This window comes from Pecten maximus, chromosome 10 (assembly GCF_902652985.1).
Source record: "Pecten maximus chromosome 10, xPecMax1.1, whole genome shotgun sequence".
Taxonomy (NCBI): Eukaryota; Metazoa; Mollusca; class Bivalvia; order Pectinida; family Pectinidae; genus Pecten; species Pecten maximus.
The window spans coordinates 31,543,442-31,569,901 of record NC_047024.1 but is presented as its reverse complement, the minus strand read 5'-3'; the positions used below and the strand labels follow the sequence as shown (position 1 = coordinate 31,569,901).

The following is a 26,460-nucleotide window of genomic DNA, read 5'->3' as shown; positions in this document are numbered from 1 at the left end:
ACTTGCTACTATACATTGTACATATATACGGTAGATAACTTACCTGTAGAAAGTAGATCTTTCAAAGGTTGTGACCTCATAATCAATGGACTGGTATATATATGGTTGATTTAATCTAAATGAATTTACCTAGGCCTGGGGCGTGTTTGTTTACATCATGTGACCTGTATACCTCCCAATATAATTGTTTCACTAGATCAACATACATCACTCAGAACATCATGTTTCAGTAAACAGAGAATGTCTAAATCAAAGAAATACTGGGATATAATTACAATTTTTAATGTGATACTTTGAATAAAATTGATAGAACATTGGAAATTTCTAAAATAAATAGGTTTTGGATTCAGTCAATTAAGGGGGACAGGCTGACTTCATAATATAAAAAATGATAATTCATATATGCCCTCAAAAGTGGAATACTGATTGATATTAGAAACAATGACATTATTTAATAACAAACTGAACCCTTTGGAATTTTCAATAAGGAGAAACTGAGGCAAGATTGGAATATTTGCAAACAGTTTTCATTTATATAAACCTCAGGAAAGATTGATGGTGCAAACAACATTTACAATAAGTTTTATGAACCAATTTATTTTAGTAAAAGTAAAGAGAGATGTTCTATTCATTGTGAGTGAAAAAGGTGGACTCCCTTTTGGCTGTCAAATCTAATAGGGATAGTGAAAGCCACTCCTTGAAATTCTTGAATTCTTAGTATCAGAGTCATAGATAATTCAGAGATATTACTATTGTATGATTAGCCAGAAAATCACTGCTACCTGTATTTTATCACTGAGTCAAGAGATAAATATTAAAAATGTACACATTCATGCCTACTTGAAATATTTGAATTGATATGATATGAAAAATGCTTTGTTCAGACAAATGTGTATTGTATCACATTTACATTACAGTAATTTTATCTATGAAGTAAACACAAGTAGGAAGCTGTACATGGATAGAGGAGTGTTAAAGTTCTATTTATAGTTTCTAGTTGCATATACATGTGTGGAAATGAAAGAATATAATTGATGTGGTCTTTCTACAGTAGGTTGCAGCAGCTGTGTAGGGCTGTATTAATTGAGTACTGTGTTTAATAAACTAAGTACATTTCATCTATGGACATTCCTGCTTACATTCCATTCTTTTTGTCAACTCTTGAGTCTAATTTATGATCCTAATATTTTGTGTTAGCTTTGATATCAAAGGTAAATATAATATGTTATGCATGATATACAGATTGATAAATGAGGTAATTGGCTGAATCTTTTATACAATTGATAATCCATCAGTGCTCTCATATAGGACTCGATTACAATATATGCCTATGTGAATGTGTCGTTGACATTAGAAGTAGAACTAGTGAATTGGCAAATCCTGCTTAACAGACAAAGTATGTGCCTATGTGGTTTTGACAATTAAAATGATCAGAGCTTCACATAATCTAGGTAAATATTATGGTCCCATATATAGATGTTCAATTGTTCACTTTAAATTTGTGCAATCAGGTTCAGTATTCTAGAGCTGTTGGAAATCATTGATTCTTGAGATTTTAATCTCTGTACTGATCATTGAAGCCCTGGGTTATTCATGATCATTTCATCTTAGCGGAGAGTTTTGTAGCGAGATGACAAGTAATTAGTAAATTTAACTTAATTTTACATTATAATTGATAACAAATAATGATGAAAATTTTATTTGTGTTTATTTTTTGTACACTGTGGTCTGAGGGGGTAGTGGATCTGCATGGTCTGTCTGAATATGGGTGTTTCCTTGTTACATGGTAGTGTTTAGCTTTAAATGCACAAATCACAGAAATGTGTCTTAGGTTTTAAAACTAATCTGAAGTCTTATCAAAGATGCCGGGTTGTTATCGTCATATAGCGCATACATGTACTTGCATGTGTGATACATCATGTGATTATATAATAAGTTGTTTTTCCTCCTTAAAAGTTTGATAGTATGTCAGAATAGAATATGATGTACATGGTATCTAGGTTTGAGCCCTAGGGGTTCATTTGTTTCAGTTTTAAGAGTCCAGGTTTCTCATTACATTCAAGAATAAAGACAGACATTAGGTGATGTACATGTGTTGGTAGCAGAAATCATCACCACACCATCACTAAAGTTATCTGGGGAAAATTATATACAGGAGCCCGTTATACTGGCTAATCAATACATCTTATCTCTTTCTGTATCATTGTCGACGATAGTTACAAAAAAGGTGTTCCTCTTCCACATTGTCGACTATATACAAAATTCCATGCCTTCTCTTCGAATTCCCTGTTGTCAACTGTAGTCGACACATTATGCTGACATTATTTTATTTAAATGTTGATTTGTTGAAAACAAAAGACAGCACACAGACAATTAATCAATAATATGACATATAAAAGTTGCTCATTAGGATTACATATATAATTTGGTTGCTAAATTTGTGATTTGTTTGGGGATCAGGTTACCTATTTTCCATTGGAGTAAAAAGTTATACTTTGTGTATAGGTTACTGTATAGGCAGCTTGCTCTATCTTCATTTTGGATGATATACTGTCTGCAACGCTATACGGTGTTGAATGCAACATTAAATATAAGTTTATAAATCAGTACTCAATAACACTAGATGATGACACTGAAGTGTGGTTTTGTTTTTCGTATTAAAAAGCAACACACCAAAAATGCAGTATGATGTCTGTCATTTTGTTTCAACTTCTGAGGGTGAGTTCAATAACTACATCCGGTCGAAATCAGGAATAATCTGAAGTACCGAAAGAATCAATTATACATAAGAACTGGAGTTGGGGACATAAAAGTAATATACCTATAGCTATTTATAATATTTCATAACTGGAGCTGTATATTGTTACGGTTAGTTTATGATATTTGCTGAGACTCACTGAATTGTTTGCTAAACAATTGACCCCCAATGCACAGTACCTTCATATAGCTAGGTTTCATGCTAGTTCTGTATATACATGTCAAATATACATGTAAATCTTCGGTCATTCCTGACTGTCACATGACTTGTGATAAAATGTGACTTAAAACCAGTATACCATATAAAATACCATAATGGCATAATGCTTGCTATAAAATTGTCATGATTGAATTGAATTTTCAGGAAATTCTGTTCAGAAGCCTAGTGATGTCAGCTTTCCAAATCTAGACAGACACATTTGCTTGGTGATAATAATACATCACATGACTATATATTATCAAGTATAAATCCGAGTACTGGATATGGCTGGTCATTTTCCATTGTAGTTGTAAAGTTAATTGGGACTTTTACTACCACTTTTTCAATAGTCGGTCAGAATCTGTTGATAATCAAAGTTATAGACTGATAATGTAAGGCTATCATAAATTAATTACTAAGTGAACCTTTATTGATAATCTAATATAATATCTTGCAAGACAGTAATGTGGAACAGGTAAAACATTAAAAGTTTAGAATGCTTCTGTTTTAAAACTACATTGTATTACTTTTATTTTCAGACATTCAATGTGTTATGTATTACTTTTATTTTCAGACATTCAATGTGTTAATTCAAACAACAGTAGCTGGAGATTATAAATTCAAGGTAAACTTAGGAAATATAAAAAAAAAACTGGTCATCATGACAAACTATGAGGAGTCCATTCAGCCCACTAGTGATAGCTTTTGGGAGGTAGGGCAAGTACCAGAGAACAGTGAAGCGTGTTGACAATGGTTACAAACTATGTGACAGTCTTAGAAGTCTTATAGAGTCGAGGAGCGAGATAGAAAGAAATTACGCCAAACAGCTAACACAATGGACCAAAAGGTGGAATGAATATCTGGACAAAGGTACGAAAATCCTCACAAAACTCTTTTGTTTCAGTTGGTATCATTGAAACTTTAGTATATATCTTAAGTGTATATTTCATGTTTTACATAGAAAGTTGTTAGTTTGTCAAATACTTTTTTTGCTGTCCTTGACATTAGTTTGTGATGAAGATTGTTTGTGATGAAGATTGATAGTGATTCATGATCATTAAATCAAAATTCAGTTTCATTGAACAATTGTACAATGCTTAGTTCAGAAATCAGATATATCTTGTTTTTAAACATATAGGATCTCTTAAAAAAAACAACTGCAAATTTGAAATTGAAGAATGTTTTTGAAGTATAAATAAAAATGTTTAAGTAGAAAGTTTAAATGTAAATTGATTAATGTATTTGTGTAGGCCCAGAGTATGCGACTACACAAGGTGCATGGAGAGGATTGCTACAGGAAGCTGATAGTGTGGCAAACCTTCACACCCTTGTCGGAGAGAATCTCATGTCCAAAGCTTACACCGACATCAAACAATGGCAGAAGGACAATTACCACAAATCTATGATGCATTTCAAAGAAACAAAAGAAATGGAAGATGGTTTCAAAAAGGTAAAGTATTGCTCGATTATAGATAAGCTTTAGCATTTTGATTGTTAGTGTTATCTGGTCAACCATTCAAGTGTAAGATCATGTTCAGCTATTTCATGTACCTATGGTGATGAAACGGTGAACTGTTGAATGTAGTATGTACATTATCTTGGATAATACTCTCGGGAAAGCAGGGATTTCTTAATAGTTAGTGTAATCATATGGTATTGGGGCTTAAGCTTATAATGAAAACTTGTTGCATATTGCTGAAAAAAAAAAAAGACTTAAAAAAAGATAATGAAAACTTGATATCTTACATAATTTCTCTTTAAGTTCTGCATGTAAATTGCTGGGTGAATTTGTATTCATATTTCCTTATTTTGATCATGTGATCAATCAATTAGGTTATGGGTATATGAGTACAGCCGAACTGGTTGTCCCTTTGCAGTAAGAAAGACCGGTAGGAAAGACCGGTAGGAAAGACCTGTAGACCTGTAGGAAAGACCTGAGGAACTGAAGTCAATATGTATAGGCCTCTGGGAAAATGTTCCACAGGTCTCTCTTGCTACCTCAGCACAACAATTTTAGCTTAGCTTATACACCCCTGTAATAACTTCACATATAGATAGCGTTCCATCATAGAACATGGCTCTGTACATGTCACGCTAGCCCCCGCCTTTGGCCCACGCCAGCTGAAGGGTTCATGGTTGTTATTTCAGCTACTACCAAAAATACTACTCTTACCGTATCTTATTGTATTTTCTAGTACTGTTTATATATATACTGCACCCACAAGTCTACAGTCGGATCCTATAATATGCATATAAAAAGATTACTCCCACCAATATCAAACAGTTTAGGTCGGAATACTCCTACCAAAATCAAACAGTTTAGGTCGGAATGCTAATGGAAGTTTTACCTTTGGCGTGTATGCCATATTAATAAACAATCCATGTTATTATATTCCAGAGAAAAAAGTAAGGGTTTATACACCAAATAACTGGTTTGTTTAATTGATGTATCCATTTAACATCTTAAGTGAAAAATTTCATTTAACAAATGTGTACAGAGTAGGCAAATTATCAAAACGAGAAGGAAGTTTATAACTTGGTCACATTCTTATATTGTCTATGATGTTCTGCGCCAGACTCCAACACAGAGAAAAAGCTATATATTTTCTGGACTGTGAGTATTTATCGATTGTGACGGCTAATCTGGTTAAGGTCTATATATAATGTGAACATTTTATGAACATCTCTATTGATGTGATTATGCTTCATCCACTGATGATGTAATTAGATAATAAGGCCAAAAAAAGTAAAATATGTGGTATGTGTGACCTCATGCAGGCAGTGCCAACTATCTGAGCATGCATTATTTTAACCAAGCAATAAAATGACTCAGGCCTGATCTTTATAGCTCTGTTGGGTGATAAAAAAATTATCAACATATTTGTTGAATTTGTTGACTGGAAAGTAAAATGTTTATGAGGATTGCATATATGTAAAACCCCTCTCCCACACACACTCGAAAAAAGACACTTGTGTATTGTTTCAAGATCAAGGTCAGCTGTATGTGCCAGTTTGGTCAAACACTCATCATTTATACATTTTTGGAGTTTTACATAACTGGTGCACAACATTTGCAAATATTGCCCTACAAATTACATCAGAGTGATCATGATTGATAAAAATGTTCTTGTAAATGTTTGTTTCCATTGTGATGAGCTATATATAGCTGTTGTAGAACCTATGTTCTTAGAAGATAAAAGAATAATCAAAATTGTACTTGTTCTGAAATACAGTGCATTCCACTTAATCGGGTAACGCTTAATCGGGTATTTCGTTTAATTGGGTAAAATTTCAAAAACCAAAACCATTTTCTCTTAAATCATGTTAAAAAAATTCGTTTAATTGGGTTGGAAAAGTCGTATTTTTCGGTTATTCGAATAGAACAATCGGGACAAAAAATAGAAATGCTCCGATTTTCACGAAAGTCATCGCATATTTCTTTCAGTTTTAGACATTTATCAACAAATAGTGTAATTTTGATGGTTAAAATGTCAAAAAAACGGTTAAATATTACCTTAAAAGGTAATGTTATGTCGGGGTTTTGTCATGTTCAGAACTGTGTTGTTGTTGATTCTGCCTCGTGTGGTTTTTCCCCAACAGGAAGTCGACTAAGAATTGTGGGTAAAATTAAATGTTATTTTTAGAGTCAGCAGCAGGCAAAACGTAATGGGGTTTTAAAAGCATAATTAAGCGACTAGACAATTAAACTTTTACGTCTGGGATGTAAAATCTACGAAGCAGAAACCAAAACAATAGGTTTTGACCTGGGTCTGATATTGCTACAGATCGATTGATATCACCGCTTACTGTATGTGGCGAATCCAAAGTGAGGGGTTCGCCACGGGGAAATGTGACGACACCGGTACACAGGTGAGTTAAAAATCAGTAGCGAGCAGTAAAATGACAGACGCCCGACGTTAGCTCATAATTCCTATTCAGGTAAGGATTAGAACTGGTTAATAAAAAACATTACATTGGATTTCGTGTTGTTTTATCAGTGACTGCCAGTGTCAAGTTCGTATAAATTTATACCACAGGAAACGACCTAAATAAACTCGGTTTCTCGGATCTCTGTGCTTTGGTAATTGGAAATAATATGGAATATTTTAAACTTCAAAGCGAACATAAGAATGTGTCAATGATAAACAAATGATTTTAGCTGTAATTGTCGGCGAGTCCTTAGATCGTATGTCAAATTAGGAACACATGGATGAAACGGGGATGTATGACCCCCCGATTTGAGGTGCTACGATTGCACTGTGCCGCGAATAAGAAAATCATTAAGGTTTTGTTATTTTAATACACACATTTTTATACAATTAGTAATAGTAATCTGACAATTTGACATCAGTAAAAGCACAAACAAAAACACTGTTTATTAACAATAATAACGCAAATATTTTCATCCAAAATCGACCCAAGTCTAACAACCATTACGGACCAAATCCAAGATGGCGACGTGCATTTCGGCTTATCGGGTAAGTCGGTTAATTGGGTAAAAAGTCCCCGCAAATAGGCAACCCGATTAAGCGGAATGCACTGTATACTGAAATTTATTTTCCTCAATATGTTGACAAATCTTAAGAGTTTATTTTTATTACTGCCAGAAAAATGGCATGGCCCCAATAAATTTGGAATGATTGTAAAACTTACAGTTATATGGAGGTATTAATTTTTTGATTGATTTTCCAGTAGCAACAACAATGTTTATGGTATGCATAGTACTAGTGTGGCTATAATTTTTGGTCATACGTATCAAAGATATGTTACTTAGGGGCAAATTTCAACCAGAGAATATTAAAGTTTTAATATTTCATAACCAGAAAGTCCTACGACCCTATCTGAGATGCTTTCTATTCTAAAAGTTTATTATCAAACATACTTTTCTGGCCCCTGATATAACGGAAAACTCATATTTTCAGGTAGTAACAGGGTAACTATTTAGGGCACCATTTACTTCATTCCTGGAATCATTGCCCTTTTTAATGCAGAAAGTGCCATGCCCTGTTTTCAGGCATGAAGCTAATGCTCATCAAAGGTATGAAACAGTAAATGTGTTTATTGTTCACAGAATCAGATTTAAACTGAGAATTTAACCTGAAACAGGAAATGTATATTGATTTACTGGGGAAGTAACTGGTTTTGATTAAGGACCGTTGTCTTTGATGGGTCCTCACAGTGCTTAGTTGTTTGATTGAATTTAATTGAGTGTTCTGGTGGAGATCAATATGACCTGACAGGTTAGTGATAGGGAATTACTTTGTCACTGGAATTTGTGTTCATTTATTTTCTTCTCCACGGGGTGTTTGTATGACAATGACAGAACTGCACATAATAGTCTTAATGCTGACTCGACAAAAGTGCTTTCACAGTATAGGGAGATATCTAAGATTGACTTCACACCTTTACTTATATTGTTAACAAGGTCAACATATATATGCACATATATCAATCATTGTTAAAAAAAATACTTTATTAAGAAGTTTCTCTTAGTGGATTCATTTATTTCTATACTGTCATAAATAATATACTATAACAGTAAAATTCCTTAGTATTTTTAGCCCACCATCATCAGATGGTGGGCTATTCAAATCGCCCTGCGTCCGTGGTCCGTCGTCCGTCCGTCTGTCCGTCCGTCCGTCCGTCCCTCCGTCCCTCCGTCCGTCCGTCCCTCCGTCCGTAAACAATTCTTGTTATCGCTATTTCTCAGAAAGTACTGAAGGGATCTTTCTAAAATTTCATATGTAGGTTCCCCTTGGTGCCTAGTTATGCATATTGCGTTTTGAGACCAATCTGAAAACAACATGGCCGACAGGCAGCCATCTTGGATTTTGACAATTGAAGTTTGTTATCGCTATTTCTGAGAAAGTACTGAAGGGATCTTTCTCAAATTTCATATGAAGGTTTCCCTTGGTGCCTAGTTATGCATATTGCGTTTTGAGACCAATCGGATAACAACATGGCCGACAGGCAGCCATCTTGGATTTTGACAATTGAAGTTTGTTATCGCTATTTCTGAGAAAGTAATGAAGGGATCTTTCTCATATTTCATATGTAGGTTCCCCTTGGTGCCTAGTTATGCATATTGCGATTTGAGACCAATCGGAAAACAACATGGCCGACAGGCAGCCATCTTGGATTTTGACAATTGAAGTTTGTTATCACTATTTCTGAGAAAGCACTGAATGGATCTTTCTGAAATTTCATATGTAGGTTCCCCTTGGTGCCTAGTTATGCATATTGCGTTTTGAGACCAATCCGAAAACAACATGGCCGACAGGCAGCCATCTTGGATTTTGACAATTGAAGTTTGTTATCGCTATTTCTGAGAATGTACTGAATGGATCTTTCTGAAATTTCATATGTAAGTTTCCCTTGGTGCCTAGTTATGCATATTTCGTTTTGAGACCAATCAGAAAACAACATGGCTGACAGGCAGCCATCTTGGATTTTGACAATTTAAGTTTGTTATCACTATTTCTGAGAAAGTGCTGAATGGATCTTTCTGAAATTTCATATGTAAGTTTCCCTTGGTGCCTAGTTATGCATATTGCGTTTTGAGACCAATCTGAAAACAACATGGCCGACAGGCAGCCATCTTGGATTTTGACAATTGAAGTTTGTTATCACTATTTCTGAGAAAGTATTTAAGGGATCTTTCTCAAATTTCATATGTAAGTTTCCCTTGGTGCCTAGTTATGCTTATTGCATTTTGAGATCAATTGGAAAACAATATGGCCGACAGACCGCCATCTTGGATTTTGACAAATGAAGTTTGTTATCTCTTTTGCTCAAAGTACTGAATGGATCTTTCTCAAATTTCATAAGTAGGTTCCCCTTGGTCCCTTGTATTGCATTTTTGGACCAGTCTGTCCTGAAAACAACCTGGCAAACAAACAGCCATTATTGTTAAATCTCAAATTTCTTATATAGCTAGGATTCCCTTGAAAAGTACTGGAGGGATGTCTCAATTTGCACAGATTAGTAAAATGAAGGGAAAAGTAGGGAAAAGAACAATCTGACATGGAACCTATGAAGATCATTCAATGGTGGGCGCCAAGATCCCTCTGGGATCTCTTGTTTTTTCATATTTTTACTAGTTGTACGGTGGAAATTATATAGTTAACAAGTTCAATTAGAGTTCCATTATGGGCCTATCAAACCCTAACAAGTCAGAGCTTCACTGAAAGTACTTTTGTAGGATTTCTTTTCAGATTCCAATGTCAAATGTCTACTTGTATTACTATAAACAGAGATTAAGGGTTTTGCAGGCAATGTGACTACATTTTGAATTACTGTTTTGAAATATGACTAAAATTATTTTACTGGTTATAAACGGGAAGGAATTATTTAGAAACAATTTGGAAACTGCTAGATTAAACTTTTATCAAGGATTTTGTAGCAAAATTTGAATGAGTTATCGAATTTGTTTTAGGGAACAGCTTAGGAGTGTAGATGATATACTAGGAAGTATTAGGTGTAGGGAAGGGAGTACTTGTCCCACTGACTTTAAATCTTCCTGATCCAGAGATCGGATCCTTACCTTTAAGAGTATATTATTTTATTGTTGAACTAATGAAAAAATAATGAATAAGGACATACCAAATGCATTGTTTTCTACCAATATTTTACATCAGTCTGTGTCCTAAAAAATTAAAAGAATGTCATAGTTTTAAAAATAAAAAGGGGGAGGGGGAAGAAAATATTGAACTTTTTGACAAAAAAATTATTTCTGTAACTGCAAAACGAGGTAGAAATAGTTTCCTAGTGAGTTAGAAGTTAGATTCCCTATTCCAAGCCGACTGCAAATTGAAAATGATTTAGATTGTAAAAATGTAAGTTTTAGATCAGCATATTAAGTTTGTCTTGATCCATGCTGACATAACTGATCAAGATGACCCTTGCAACGTTAGACATTAGAATACCTTATCATGTATTCCTGCTGAATGTTTTAGCCCAACTAGCAGACATCAAGCCCTAGATTCATTTCTGGTGACAGTGATATATGTTTGATTGTCTTTGTTTCTTGTATCATTGACTGATGAACTGATGCTTTCAAACTTTGTGCTGGCGCTATACACTGAATGGAGTAGATCTGATCAGTTGATCTACAGTCTGCATCATGTAGAATACATCTTCGTAAATCTGGGTTTGTAGCATATAATGGGTTGTATAAAAAAGGCAAAAGTTATAAATACAGGTTCTAAGGCAACATAAAATCACGAATTTGGAAAACCTAGACAGGAAGTATTTTTTGTCAGATTTATTTCAAATTTGTGACCATATCTTATTGTTTAAGGGAGAGGTCCTTTCATGTTGATGTTTAAAATGTTCATAGAAATTGTTTCAAGCTTTGATCTGTTGTTCATTATATATGGAGTAGGAACTTTCCTCCGTTCATCACTGATACAGCCATACATTGTTATAAAGATGTATCAATTGTTATAAATATGATATGTTTTTCGTAGTTTGATGATTTCACCTTTGAAATTTTTGCTGGAGTTTCAGAGAAGATTACAACTATTTTTAGGTCACCTGAGATGAAGTCTCGAGTGACCTATAACCCCTTTTTAGGTCATCTGACCCAAAGGGTCAGGATGACCTATAGTCATCGTGCTTCGTCCGTCGTCGTCCGCCGTGCGCCGTCCGCCGTCCGTAAACTTTTTCTTTCAAAACGCTACTCCTCCTTAACGCTTGGGTGGATTACTTCCAAATTTGGTTTGAAGCATCATTGGGGGAGGGCAATCATATTTTATATAAATGAGGCTGGTCTGACCCCTGGGGCCAGAAGGGCGGGGCCCCAAAAAGGGAACTTAGGTGAATATTGCTATAAAATCCTACTCCTCCTTTACCCTTAGGTGGAGTACAACTAAATTTGGTGTGAAACATCATTGGGGGAGGGCGGTCATATTTTATATAAATGAAGTTGGTGTGACCCCTGGGGCCTGAGGGGCGGGGCCCCAAAAGGGGAACTTTGATGAAATTTTGCTATAAAATCCTACTCCTCCTTAACCCTTTAGTGGATTTCAACCAGATATGTTGTGAAACATCATTTGGGGAGGGCGGTCATATTTTATATAAATGAGGCTGGTGTGACCACTAGGGCCTGAGGGGCGGGGCCCCAAATGGGGAACTTTGATGAAATTTTGCTATAAAATCCTACTCCTCCTTAACCCTTTAGTGGATTTCAACCAGATATGTTGTGAAACATCATTTGGGGAGGGCGGTCATATTTTATATAAATGAGGCTAGTGTGACCCCTGGGGCCTGAGGGGTGGGGCCCCAAATGGGGAACTTTGATGAAATTTTGCTATAAAATCCTACTCCTCCTTAACCCTTTAGTAGATTTCAACCAGATATGTTGTGAAACATCATTGGGGGAGGGTGGTCATATTTTATATAAATGAGGCTGGTGTGAGCCCTGGGGCCAGAGTGACGGGCCCAAAAAAGGGAACTTTGATGAAATTTTGCTATAAAATCCTACTCGTCCTTAACCCTTTGGTGGATTTCAACCAGATATTGTGTGAAACATCATTGGTGGAGGGTGGTCATATTTTATATAAATGAGGCTGGTGTGGCCCCTGGGGCCAGAGGGGCGGGGCCCCAAAAGGGGAACTTTGATGAAATTTTGCTGTAAAATCCTACTCCTCCTAACACCCATAGTGAATTATTACCAAATTTGGTGTGAAACATCATTGGAGGAGGACAATCATATTTTATATAAATGAGGCTGGTTTGACCCCTAGGGCCAGAGGGGCGGGGCCCCAAAAGGGGAACTTTGGTGAATTTTTGCTATAAATCCTACTTCTCTCTAACCGTTGGGTGGATTAATACGAAATATGGTGTGAAACATCCTTTGGGAAGGATGGTCATATTTTATATAAACGAGGCTAGTGTGACCCCTGGGGCCTGAGGGGCAGGGCCCCAAAAGGGGAACTTTGGTGAATATTTGCTGTTAAATCCTAATCCTCCCTAACCTTTTGGTGGATTACAACCAAATTTGATGTGAAACATAAGGTGACGGCAATCATATTTTTTAATGAGACAGGTTTGACCCCTGGGGAAAAAAAGATGGGGCAAAAGGAGCGCTTAGGTTAAACATTTCTTAAAAATGCAATTCCTCCTTAATGCCTGAATTGATTACAACCATATTTAGTATGAAACATCATTGGGGAAAGGCAATCCTAATTGATATAAATGAGTCTTGTCTGACCCATTGGGACAGAGGGGCATGCCCCAAAAATGGGAACTTGGCTAAAATTTTGCTTTATGATGCTGCTCTTCCTGGACAAGCTAAATGGATAAAAACCAAATTTGATCTAAAACATAACTGGCTGCGATAAATAATTTATGGTAATAATGCTGGATTGGGGTGTGTGTCCCTGCTGTGAGTGTAAGTGTTTGTCAGATGACCGTTAAGGCCCATGGGCCTCTTGTTTCTATCCTTGTCAAGCATCCCTCAGGGGTTGACTGCCTTGTCTGTTTGTAAACAATTTATATTTTTGACTTCTTCTCATTCAATGAAAGGTCCAGAGAACTGATATTAGGCCTGTAGCATGCCAGGGTGAAGGGCTATCAAGATATATGAAATGATTGACCTTGACCTTCATTCAAGGTCACAGGGGTAAAATATGCTAAACATTTTAAATGACATCTCACTAAACAAGAGGTCAGAGACCTGATGTATAGGGCTATTAGCATACTGGGGTGATGAGCTATCAAGACTGTTGAAATGAATGACTTTGACCTTCATTCAGGGTCACAGGGGTCAAATATGCTGAAATCTTTAAATGATATCTTTTCACTAGCAAGAGGCCCAGGGACCTGATATGGGGCCTGTAGCATGCTGTGGTGAACGACATTGACCTGAAAATTAATGTCACCAGAATCAAATCTGCCGAAATATATATCAAAACTCAGGTGACTGTTAATGCCATCGGCCTCTTGTTTTTATTTAAGTGTGGCTAAAGAAATTGTCTTGGGACTGGAGAAATTTTGTTTGTTTCATACAACTGCACCTGAATACATTGGCAATGGTAACATTTAAGTCTCGTCACTACATGTTTAACTCAACAATTTGCGGAAGTAAGATTGATTTTGGTTGCTGGTAAATTTAAACCTAACCATCTAAACTCCACTAAAACTCTTTAGATAGATTAAAGTAGAGACACTTCAGAAAGGGAAATTGTAGCTGTTATAGTCTGTCATGTATCGGAATCAACAAATTAATAAAGCCTTAGCTTAAATTATATACAGTTGCACCAAAGCCATACTGTTAAAGAAGTAAGTCTCATTGCATTGATATACTCTTTCTTCAAATAAAAGTATGACTAAAAAAAACCTGAGGATACATTCTGATTTAAGGAAGAGCTTCTTATATGGTACATGATTAGATCAGACATCTACCCTATCTCCTTTTCACAATGCCTACTTTTCACCCATCACTCCATACTATATTTTCCTGATTCTTGCCATCTAAACCTGTTTATAATAATCATGGTATATATAATGTAGGTATAATATAATAAGATTTTCAGGTAAGATGTCAGACCTTAATGTAGGTAGGATTGTAACCAGGTCATCAATGATCCTTAACTCTTTCTGTACCGTTAAAATTACCTCCCTCTTCCCCGTTGTTGACTATATAGTCGTCAGGCTATGCTGACAATATTTAAGTGTAGATTTCTTAAAACAGTACCTGAAACATACAATTACACATAAAAGGTATTCCAGACTTTAAAAACAAACATCTTTGGTGCTTAATTTGTTTTTATTTTGTTCAAGTTACGTATTTTCTGTTAGAGTAATTAAGTTAAATTTTCCGAATAGGTTGTTAATATAAAGAATAGGGATGCCGGGCTTGGCTTGCTTTGCTTTCACTTTTGATAGTACTGTCTAGGATGCTGAAGACTGTAGAAGCGACGTCTAGATATAATTTAGTTAAATATTTCTCAATGTCACTAGATCATAACACTTAAGCTTTTGGGTTTGAATGTATTAAAAAAACAACACTGAAATGCACATGTAGTCCACCATTTTGTTTGATCATGTGGGAGTGAGTCTAAATCAAATAACTACTTCTGCAGATCTGGTACGGAATCCGGAAATAACAAAAAGTATGGAAAGAGCTAACCTTAGGAAATCCCTGATCTTAAATTCAAGCTTGACAGAATTTAAGGGGAGAGGAATCGAACCTTCCTTTAATTCTGTAGTGCTTTCTTATAAAAATCTTAGTTAAGGAATGGTTCAAATTAAAATTGTTTCCCCACCGTAGACTGGCTATAGCTCTATATGTATCTACTAGTCCCTTTCAGAAGCTTCTGTAAAGAGCATTGCCCGGCCAAATTCTAATACAAGGTTATCTCCCCCTAAGTTTGCTAAACTAAAGTCGAAAAGGACATTGCATGTGTATCTGCAACCCAAACTTCAAACCTAAACTAACGTTTACCTGTCATAGTGCTGTATGGTGCTTCTCCCAATGTAATGGACCAGAGCATTACCATCATATAAATGAAAATTAAGATTTCATTTGACAGAAAAAAGTAGTGGTCAGTACATTCATACTGATGGTTGTTAACAGAATTCATGCACAGAGTACACCTCACATACAGGTCATTTAGGAATCCATTGATGCCTTCAGAGAAAACATTAAATTTAAGCAAAATTTGAATAGAAATTGTCCCTTAGGTTATAAAATTTGAAATTATTCATTTGAAAAATATACATTACATTTTTCATATTCAAACACATAGAATCTTAATTCTAACAAAAATGAGTTTTCATTTTAACTGATATAGCTATATAATTTGTAATGAAAAATGTATGATTTTTTTTACCTATGGCTAATTACCCATGAATATGATGTTATACTTGTATCATCCTATTTGAGAACAGAAAAAGAACTTATTGGTGAAGGCACAAGAGGGTAGAGTATATGAGATGAAAACATGATAGGAATCAGTCCAGTGGTATAAACAATACCCTCAGGCTGGGCCGAAATATTCACTTAGTAGTGTATTTATAGGTCTATCTGACAGGATAGTTAGGTAGAGTAGCCATACAGCCTAATACATCAAAATACTGACCAGTATATGGGCACAGACACAATATTGTGTGGGAGATGTCTGCCATTACAGGACATCATAAAGTAATTACTTCTAATGTATAGCTCTACTACAAAATGCTAAACAGACGATAAACAGAGGATGTATACAGTGTTTCATAGCTATTTAGATAGGAAGAATGTATAGCAGATATTGTATATTAAAAATGTATTCAAAGATTTATATTCAAAGTTCAGAATTCTCAAATTGATGTAAATCATTGTCGGCCATTATACTGTTGGTCTTAGCAGTTAAAATGTAGTACTCATCTGCAGGCATAGTCACTAGCTGATATGGTAATCACAGTCTTCTTGGGAAAACAGCCCATTTAAAAGTTAATTAACATTGCAAAATATCTACAGTATAAAAGGACAGAAAGCCAATAAAAGATCATGTCTACACTGAATTTATCAGTGACACTCATGGGGAAAAAAATTGCAAAGTTACAATGTGGTACTGTTGAGTATATCTGGAGTGGCCCAGGCTAGTTCTTAAATTTTGGACATATATAAAAATAAAGAAGGAATAAGTTAAACATTTTGATTCTGAGAGTTTCAGAGGGTTACAGGTGATTTATATTACCAGTATTGATAGCTGGACATTTCTTTGCTAAAACTTGAGATTACATCATGATTGTTTACAATGAATTTTGTTTACCCTACTTCCTGCTTTTGAGTATATGAATTTATTTAGTATTCTAGATCTATAGTCGGGTAGTAAGGGTTATGTATATATATCAAAGTGCAAATTAAACTACCGTATGTAGATCTTGGAACACAAGTCATGCAAGAAGTTAAGCCTGACAGGAGACGTTTGACGTCAATGTGTTAGCAAGCAGGATTGCCTTAAATAAAACAAGGGGTGCACGCGGAGTTGAGTGTGATTCACAGTTAACTGTGTACATGATTTACATATCAATAGTTACTCATTGTCAATTAAGATTAATTAAATGATAAAATTATCACCTATAATTCATCTGATCAATGAGCTGTTTGTTTAGATGTGTATATGTTAAGTATGATAAGAGAAAAGTTTTAACAAGGAAACTTAATAAATTTCCGCCTTGTCTAAAACCTCTAATTTTCCGCCTTGTCTAAAACCTCCAATTTTATGAAATAAACAAAATATGTCTGGCATGATTTCAACACAGTATTGACAGTATAATCAAGTCATAGCATTGTAATTATAAAAACAAAAACAAATTTATCTTGATTACCACAAATATTTCATAATCATATACAGAAATTAAAATCTTATTGCTTTTCAAAATATGTTTATATCTTAAGACAATGTATTTTACTGCTGTTTAATGCAGTGTTACAGGTCCAATAATAAACTTAACTGTACTGTCAAACCTGTCCTAAGGTCCGCATATAACCTAGCTGTGTAGAAAGACTGATTGTTTGGTTTCAAATTAATATAACACTTTTTATGGATATGGCCCTCCAATACCACTTGCCTCTGAAGGTCACCTTTATAGACAGTGTTGGCTGTATATATACCAGTACAAAGGAATTATCTCATTAACTATGGACATCATTTATTGTCTTTTGTTTTATTCAGGCACAAAAACCATGGGAGAAAAAGTACACCAAGCTACAAGCTGCCAAAAAAGAATATCACACAGCATGTAGGAACGAAAAAAGCACTGCCAACCAGGAAAATAACGCCCGGGGTGACTCGGCAGTCTCGCAGGATCAGGTAATGCACATGCATCAATATTTTTAGAGAAATACATTTTTTTAAGTACTTTATATTTATGAATGGTTTGTTTTGGTAATTTGTGCGAGTGTGGATGGTATGATGATATGACAATGTTTGCAGAGAATTATTGGACTTAATGCAAGCAATAATTTATTTGTGTTGCTTAGTAACGTTGAGGAGTTGGATGCTCTCTGGATTCTGACACAACACAATTGTAAGGTATTTTGAATTGGAATTCTGAAGTTTCTAAAAAAACAAAATTCAACAAAAAGAGCTATTTAATTTCTGGAAGCAGAACTTTGTTGACAATATTCAAGGTATTGCCTGGCAATTATGTAAAGATTAGGTTTGTGGACCCGCAGCCACTCAGCTGCAATACTATAATTTTAATGTACAACAAGGGAAAAGAGAAATGTGTTAGGTGGGATATAAAAGCAGCTGTGAATAAGGTCTGACTGTCAATTCTGCTTTTACTGTGGAGAAAAAAATAAAGGAAAAGTGGCAACTACCAAATCAGTCATGCAAATGACACAGAATTCAGATTCCAATAGCCAATACCTATTTTGACTTACAAGAGTTTATTTAATCAGATATTGCCAGATGACTGCTGTTGAAGCTTGCGAAGCACAGTTTCGATCTGATGCTGATGATATTGGTACAATTTCTTGTGTCGTTGACCTAGGTGGTGAGGGATTTTTTAACCATAATGCCTTCTTATTGGGGATGAATGTAATCACTGCAACAGGTGTGAGGGTCGGACCCAGAGAGGTGTCTGTTACACCAATGTAGCCATATTAATTATTTACCCACCTCGCCTTGCTATACTTGGTGGTGAGAACGTCTTTTTGAATTATTTATTTCATTTCCCTGCTTTGTGGATATCAATTCAACAATTGTTACTGATAATTTTAGAAGATTTAGGGAAAAGGAAAAGGGGAAAAAAGTATTTGACAAAGGAATGTTGGTGTTACACGGGCTTGGCCCGCCCTGTGGACCCATTTTCTGGGAAAGATAAAAAAGATCTGTGGAGATGTGATACACGGTATTGACAAGTAAATTTTACTGAAGACAGTGATCAATGGTTTTCCACAATGCAGAAGTGTGGTGCTGTCAGTTCTGTATTGATTAAGGTACAGGGACTTTTTGTTTTAAACATGAATGTTAGCATTTATTACAGTATATTAAATGCTGACGGAAAAACAAGGACATTTCTGAAGTTTGTTATATGTATGTAGGAAATATACCGATTACTAGCCTTCAGATAAATAGTTGGAAGGCAATGGAAGCATACAGTGCGTGCGTGCAGTAGATATATCTGCCTCATAAAACAGAATTGATAGAGCTATTGCATTCTTGTATGTACCATCCCAATGTTTTTCAAACATCATTTTATAAAACTACTTGTTCCCTCTCAGGCATGCTCTCAATCTCTTGTCTATGAAAACTAAAACATTTCAGAAGCAAGAAGAAAGTAAATAAAGCTTTCAGGAAACCAGTTTTTATCGTTGCCTATCTATAGAGTAATCTAATTAACAAAAGAGTTCCACCTACACGCAAAAAACTGCCTGGCAATGTACGTTCAGGCCATTGACCGATATTTATTGCCTTATTCGCCTTATTCGTATTATTGTGACATATGGTCATAACTGACCAAACCGACTTTGGCTGTTGACCAAATTTGAAGTGGCTGTTGGTCTTGACCTGATGGGGCATCGAAATTATGGGATAGACATCCAGAGTACCTCCTAGGTCAAGCTCATCATTAATCCATGTAATGTAATTTAGCTTTTTGTCGATAGTATTGCTGATAGCTAACTATGGCTCCCAAGATTTCTGCTAACTGTACTTGTGTATAGTCTTGTTAATCCTGACGCCTCCTGTAATGGGCAAGCAGTATTTTAGGAAATCATAGACTCTATAATTGTCCATGATTTGCGCCAATCAAACTACTTTGAATTTTGCTTAAAATTAAGTGCTTGTACACGTGAACAATTAATTCATTTAACTAAAGTTCAAATATTCCAATAAAAGGAAATCATTCATTTGTTTGATGTCTGATGATGGTGGGCTATCAGTAAACTATCCTTGTTGTCGCCATTTCATGAGAAGTACAGGAAGGATCTTTCTCAAACTTCATCTGTAATTAGGTTCCCTTTAGTCCCTAGTTGTGCCCATTGAAATTTGAGTCCAACTGAGGCAGTCATCTTTGATTTTGGGAGAACGTTATATGTAAGTTCCCCTTGGTCCATAGATATAGGGTACCATTACTGTGTTCAATTAATTTCTTTGATTGGTAAAACAGAATGGCTGATAGACTGCCACCATGATTATTAAATTTAAGTTTGTAATCGTTATTTCTCATAAAGATCATTCGATCCATTCCATGGTGGACACCAAGATCCCTCTGGGATCACTTGTACTTCATGGGTGTGTATATTAGATGCCATCATATATATATGGGATAAAATTGAATTTATGCAAATATATGAAAGGTGTCTAAATGTTTCCATATGGTACGAATATTATCTGATTATAATGACCCATCAACTGCTACCTTGAGTACCTGTGAAGTAGAATCCTTCACTGCTGTAGTAATTAAGGTCGTACAATGACCTCTAGGGTAAACTTATCACCTGTAACATGTATGACATGGAGGGTGAACCAACCTTCCTTGACATCTAAGGAAATCACCAGTATTTCATCATTCCCTAACAAGATGATCTTGGGCATGGTGTCACATTCTACAGCAGGAAGAGAGCCTTAATACTCAATGATGTTATTACCGTAAATATTCTCATTTTCTACTCAATGATGTTACTACCATAATTATTGTACATATGGAGAATTTACACCAAGCCTAATATCTACTGAAAACAGTAGTATTAATACTGTAATTATTGTATACAGAAAGAGACCTCCACTTACCTCTGTTCAATGGTGTGATTACCATAATTATTCTACATAACAAGAAATTAATTTATATACTTCCATATCACCAGGTTTAATTCTTTATGACCACTTTATATTCTATATAGCTACCAACATTTGAGTTATTACCATATTTATCCTACATAGGAAGAGAACAATCCTCATTTCGTCTCGTGTAGTGTATGTTACTACTGTAATTATCGTATGCAGGAAGAAAACACCATTCTGCATTTCTACTCAGTTGCCTTGCTACTATATTTTATCCTATTTGACTGCTATATATATAATATATCATTCACACCAACTGATCAGTACTCATCATAATAGTGTCATGTCAGATAGGTAACATGCACACTGAGCTGACGCATATGAATTATTTACTATTATTATTATTATGTTGTGGTAATAATTATTGTCAACATAAAATCTGAAAGAATACCTGGTATATATAAACTAGGGTCTGTAGTGGTGTTTTCTGTAGGAAGACTACGTTACGGCAGAGAAAGGATTTAACCTGTAATGATGTGTATATAAAACAGCTATGAGACCTCTGATTGATTAAGGTTAAAAGAATGTGTTGTGTGATGTTTTGCCAAGTCTTCCAGTGAATGTATTGATGATATTATACTGTCAGCTTTGTTGTTAATGTTTAGGATCAGGTATGGTAGTTATCCTTTGATTTTGATAGCAAATAATGCTGAAATGGTCTAGTGATTTGATGGTGTAAAAAACACCGACCATATGATATGTAAATGTCATGTCCCTTTGATGTGTTAAAATCATTTGTTTCTAATTGTGTCACAATTAATCTGTGTAATTATAAGAAAAATTACCAAGATAGTTTCCCTTCAAGAATCTTAATGGAGGTATTCATGAAAGAAATTAAAGAAACAACAAACATTATTTTCAAATGACACAGAAATATTCAAAGAAAATGGCATCTTTGTACTCATACATATTCAGAAGTTTTGTTTGTATGGGATGTAATTAGCATGATTCATAAAGAATATGTAGAATTGTACAATTATAGACTTTTGTTGAGGTTGATTTGTTTTATTAACCCGAGAAATAGATCTTCCCACTACTCTCAGAATGCATTAAAATTTAGTTAATCTCAGCATTAAAAGCTTTCTAGTGACAGTTTATTTTTGTATATATTCATATTTGTATGCCTTCTGTGTTGTGTTTAACATATAAACCACCACTGTTCTGCTTTCACCAGCACCTGGGCGACACAGAGAACCACTTCATGTATAGTGGTAATGTTTATAGATATGTAAATAAAAACTTGTACAATATTCATCAGCTACACTTGACAGTCACTTCAATGTAGACTGACACCATTACTTTATATAATATGCTGGTACTTGGCTGTTTTAGGTCAGGTCTGTAAAACAGGAAGTAAATCTCCCGTATTGTAAATAACAGTTATTGATAATTCAAATATTATGTAAATCATTACATTTACATTGTCACTAGTCACATTTAAAAACTCTGTATATCAGATTGAAGGACTCCATTATATGAAATAAACGCTTACAAGAAAAAAAACCGAAAAGCATTTGTATGGTACATGTAGTAATATTTGAGAATTGTGTTAATTTGTCTAGACTTTAACTAAAATAATTTTTATGTACTTGCTCTATCTTATAAGTATAATGTAATTTCATTGTTATGACTCTTAAAACAGGTTTTTAACCATCACATATCCTTTTCGTGCAATTTACACTTTCTAAGTCTTTAAAATGAATATTGTAATGTTTTGAACTTTAAATTCTAGATAAACAGATTGTATTAATTATGCTGCTCTTTAAAAAATCCGATGCAAGAATATGTAGTTTCATTAGTTTTAATAACATGATAGCTGATTTACCTGTTTCAGTCGAACTTTGATGTAGTTGACAGAGCTCAATTAAAAAAGTTGGTAGGTTGACCATATTTCATCTATATGTTACTGGTAGGTAATAACATACAATGTTGAAAACTTAGTACGACTTGGTGGGCGAATAACAGATTTCCATCGGTGGACGAATAATGGATTTTCATCTTACTCATGGAAACTGCTTGCTTGGAGTTTCTGGGGCCTTTAAATTTGTGAATGTGAAGGGGAAATTCAATTTGCTGAATGAAGGTAATTGTGGATGTGTGGGCTTTAGTTTCCCTGGATAGCTAATTACTTCTTCTGGTGTAAGGCAATCAACCAGAGTTGGCTGGGACGTGCTCTTCCTCTATCCTCATCCTTTCTGTTGTCTTTGTAATTGATGATTAAAAGCTACAGATTAGATCTTTAATTATATGAGGAATGAGAGCAAAGAATATGACACTGATAATTATAGAGCTGTTCATGATTCTGCTTGAATCACCTCAAACTATCTGTAACTATATAGGCACAATTACATATATTACTGAAAACATGGTGGAGACATTCAGTATTTATCTTTTCTTGGAAAATAGTTGGACTTTGATTTAAGTTCCATTACTTATAACATTAAAAGTCCAGTTCAGATAGATCATTATAGCCCTTTTTTCTGATTTGATGATTTTGGTTCATTTCAAGTTTTCATGTCCATCAAAGTGAAAGTGTATACTCCTGTATGTCTCAAACATGTTCTGATTCTATTCTAATTTATGTCGTAACAGGGAAATCAGCAAATAACAATGGAATTCAATTATCTGTAAATAGATCAGATTTCTTTTAAAAAATCCCAGAAAGTGCAAATGTTGTAATGGATGGCGGCAGTTTGGATGTCTCTGATCACTGTAGCATTTTGGTGGGGTAACATATATATTGTTCTATACATGTACAGGAACTGGTGGTTATAGGTTGTGCCTTCCTCATGATCAGGGCCTTTCCCACTCACTAATGTAGAATGATCAGTGTCCTATAGATTTATCAGTGCCCCAGTTGATGACTTGTAAGATTTTTTAATCAGCTGTGTACTATATATATATAATATCTGTTGGAGAGAACCCAATCTACAGTTGGTATAAGGATTTTCCATGGTGTATTTTAAAACTTCACTGCTGGAAAAGATGTTACATTGAATTTGGAAATAAGTTATCAAAATTCATATAACTTGTTCAATTAACAAGAATGTTGAGTATGAGCATTAAGGTGAGACTGCAGATATATATATATATATATCATATAACAGGGTAACCTAGCTGCATTCTTAGATACACAGTAAAACTTACATGTGTCATTTAATCTAAATTAATGAAATGTAAAATGAACTACCATACAGGTCAGAGAACTATCGATAAGTAGGATAATTTCTTTTTAAAATGTTCAACGATTGTAGGGGTCAGTCATAAAATATTGAATATGCAGATTTTCAAATAACATGATACAGAGCTTACATTTCTTGAGTTGGGTGTTTAATTGGACATATACTGTATTGTGCTGTTCTAGAGGTGGTTGTAGTGTTGAAAGCGAAAAATTAGATTAAGAAATAAAGTGATGTTTGGGAACTAGCAGACCCCTATGCTATTGTCACAGTTACTTTTATCATGAGAAATAGTCTCCACAGTAACAAACCACCAGGGATACAGGTCTCCACGATTTACACATCATGAGTGTATGATGATCTAGCAGCGCCAGCAATAGAAAGAAATATCAGATTAAATCTTTTGTAGATTTGTGTCCTCCAAGGTAAAAGGCTAAAATTGATTGCATAGCAAGGTTGTCTTCAAAGGATTCTGTAGCATATGTACTCTTGAGTGAATTCTCCATTTGTGTGATTTCAGCTTGAAATCAATTTGTCAAATGTTTTTTTGACACAAACGTAAGTTTGAGTCTATGTCAGCGCTTTTGAGGTGTAGCTGACAAAATCTACGATGCCCTCTGGCGGATACTGCCTTGGCCAATCTAATCGTTGCTTTACAGTAACTCCGTAATGCTATGCAGTAAATATTTGTAAATATCGTAAATATTCACGATAAAAAATGGCATTTAGTAAAGTTCAGCTATAAAAAAAAAATGGTTAGATTATATAGATGTTTTTTTACGAAAGAAAAAAAGTTGTCTATTCATCATGACAATATCACAACAACGGCAGTCGAGTACCATACGCATGTTTGCAAATAAAAAGTTAAATAAATTCTCACTGAATAGGGTTTCGAAATGTCAAATGGACTTGTGAATATTAATATTGACTTCGGATCTATTGATTATATCCTACGTAATGCACATGAAGTTTTTCGTTTACAGAACGCGTACCGCATTAACGTGGCTGTCTGCATGCAGATGTAGACGTCACTGAAAATTTCATCTCTAATTATAGCGACTGATTCTTTTTTTTCTAATATTCGTGACGGTTTAAAAAAAATAGAAAATGATCTATCATTATCATTTGAAATATTACATAACAGTCGAAGCATATTATAAAAAAGAAAGGGGTCTACGATGTACATCTACATAGACCTTTATTATGTTTGGTGGAGTTTTGAACGCTTCAGGGACGGTTAAAGGGCAGTAACTCTTTAGAAAACAATGAAAATGTACTGATTGCTAAATTTAACCAGAGATACTTTAAAGGCAGTGGAAATGTTATATTCCTACATCTGCGGGGTTTTCTGTCTTAAATCATTTCAGCTTCTGAATTAAATTAACCTTTAAACTAATGCACAGTAAAGTATTGATAAATCAATGCAAATAATTTATTATAACTTAGATTTATTATTATTATTTAATCTTTTTTTCTTTACAACACTAGTACATATTATTTGAGAAGAACAGCAAAAATTACTAAGTTCATTATTCTTCTAAACAACAAAAATTTGTAAAACTTTTTTGTGTTGTGCATATATCCTATTGTGAAATAACTTGGCATGACTAAAGATAATAGTGTTGTCTTGATGGCTGTTACATACTATATCATAGGTTGAGTTAAATAATTATTTTCTTCTTGTCAATTATGGTAAATGGGGAAAACACATTTTTTCATTTAAATTGTTAAGTCGGTTTAATGTTCAAATTCAGATTAATTTAATTAAAGCAACTATTAATAATGTATATATGTGTTAACTTTTCTGACAAAGTCTTCAAGTAACCTGATTATATTTGACAGAGAATCAAAATAAGTAATTTTGTTGTTAAGAATAGTGGGCTTAGCCATTTGCAACTGTTTAGATTCTACTTAATAAGGTTTGATTTTTAACATTTTGGCAAATTTATCTTATCAATATCCAATTTAGTTTTAAAGATAATCAGTACTTCCATTTTTATGAAAATAAAAATTACTTCAGTGTTCTAATAATTTAAACACATGAACAATTGAAAGAAATACATTTGTATGAAAAGCATTCATAATGGACTTTGAAGAATGCTACTACATGTACAGTTCATCCAGTTTGGGCATTCGAACTACATTTTCATCTGACAGATGCTGCAGATTAAAAAAAACCTCCGATTTTGAAATCGATGATATCAATACATATAGCTACATTCACATCTCACTAACATTAATTAACATGATATATATACCATACATACATATATATATGTATCGTGCAGTTACAGTTATGTATATGGTACATATACTATTGCGGAGAATATTTGATGCAGCAATGTACATAAGTGAAAAACAAAATTCCACTTCAAATTGATTTGAACTGTACATGTGAATGAATGTGTTTTTGTTGTATAGATTATTTGTAGCTACACAGTATGGAGTGTAAACATATAACGTAGAGTGCTATATGAAAATCATGTTCACTCTAATGAGCGATTAAGAAACTGTCTCAAGTCTGAGCTGATATGAGCATGTA

General features: G+C 34.5%; 1 protein-coding gene across 1 annotated transcript in view; it reads left to right on the top strand.

Moving 5' to 3' along the window:
• Positions 1-26,460, top strand: part of LOC117336146 (protein kinase C and casein kinase substrate in neurons protein 2-like) — a 61,579-nt gene that overhangs the window by 867 nt on the left and 34,252 nt on the right. Inside the window, 4 exon segments of the mRNA XM_033896531.1 lie at positions 3,531-3,671; positions 3,673-3,826; positions 4,207-4,406; positions 17,623-17,760. Of these exon segments, the coding sequence (XP_033752422.1) occupies positions 3,618-3,671; positions 3,673-3,826; positions 4,207-4,406; positions 17,623-17,760 (546 nt within the window). The 5' untranslated portion in view covers positions 3,531-3,617.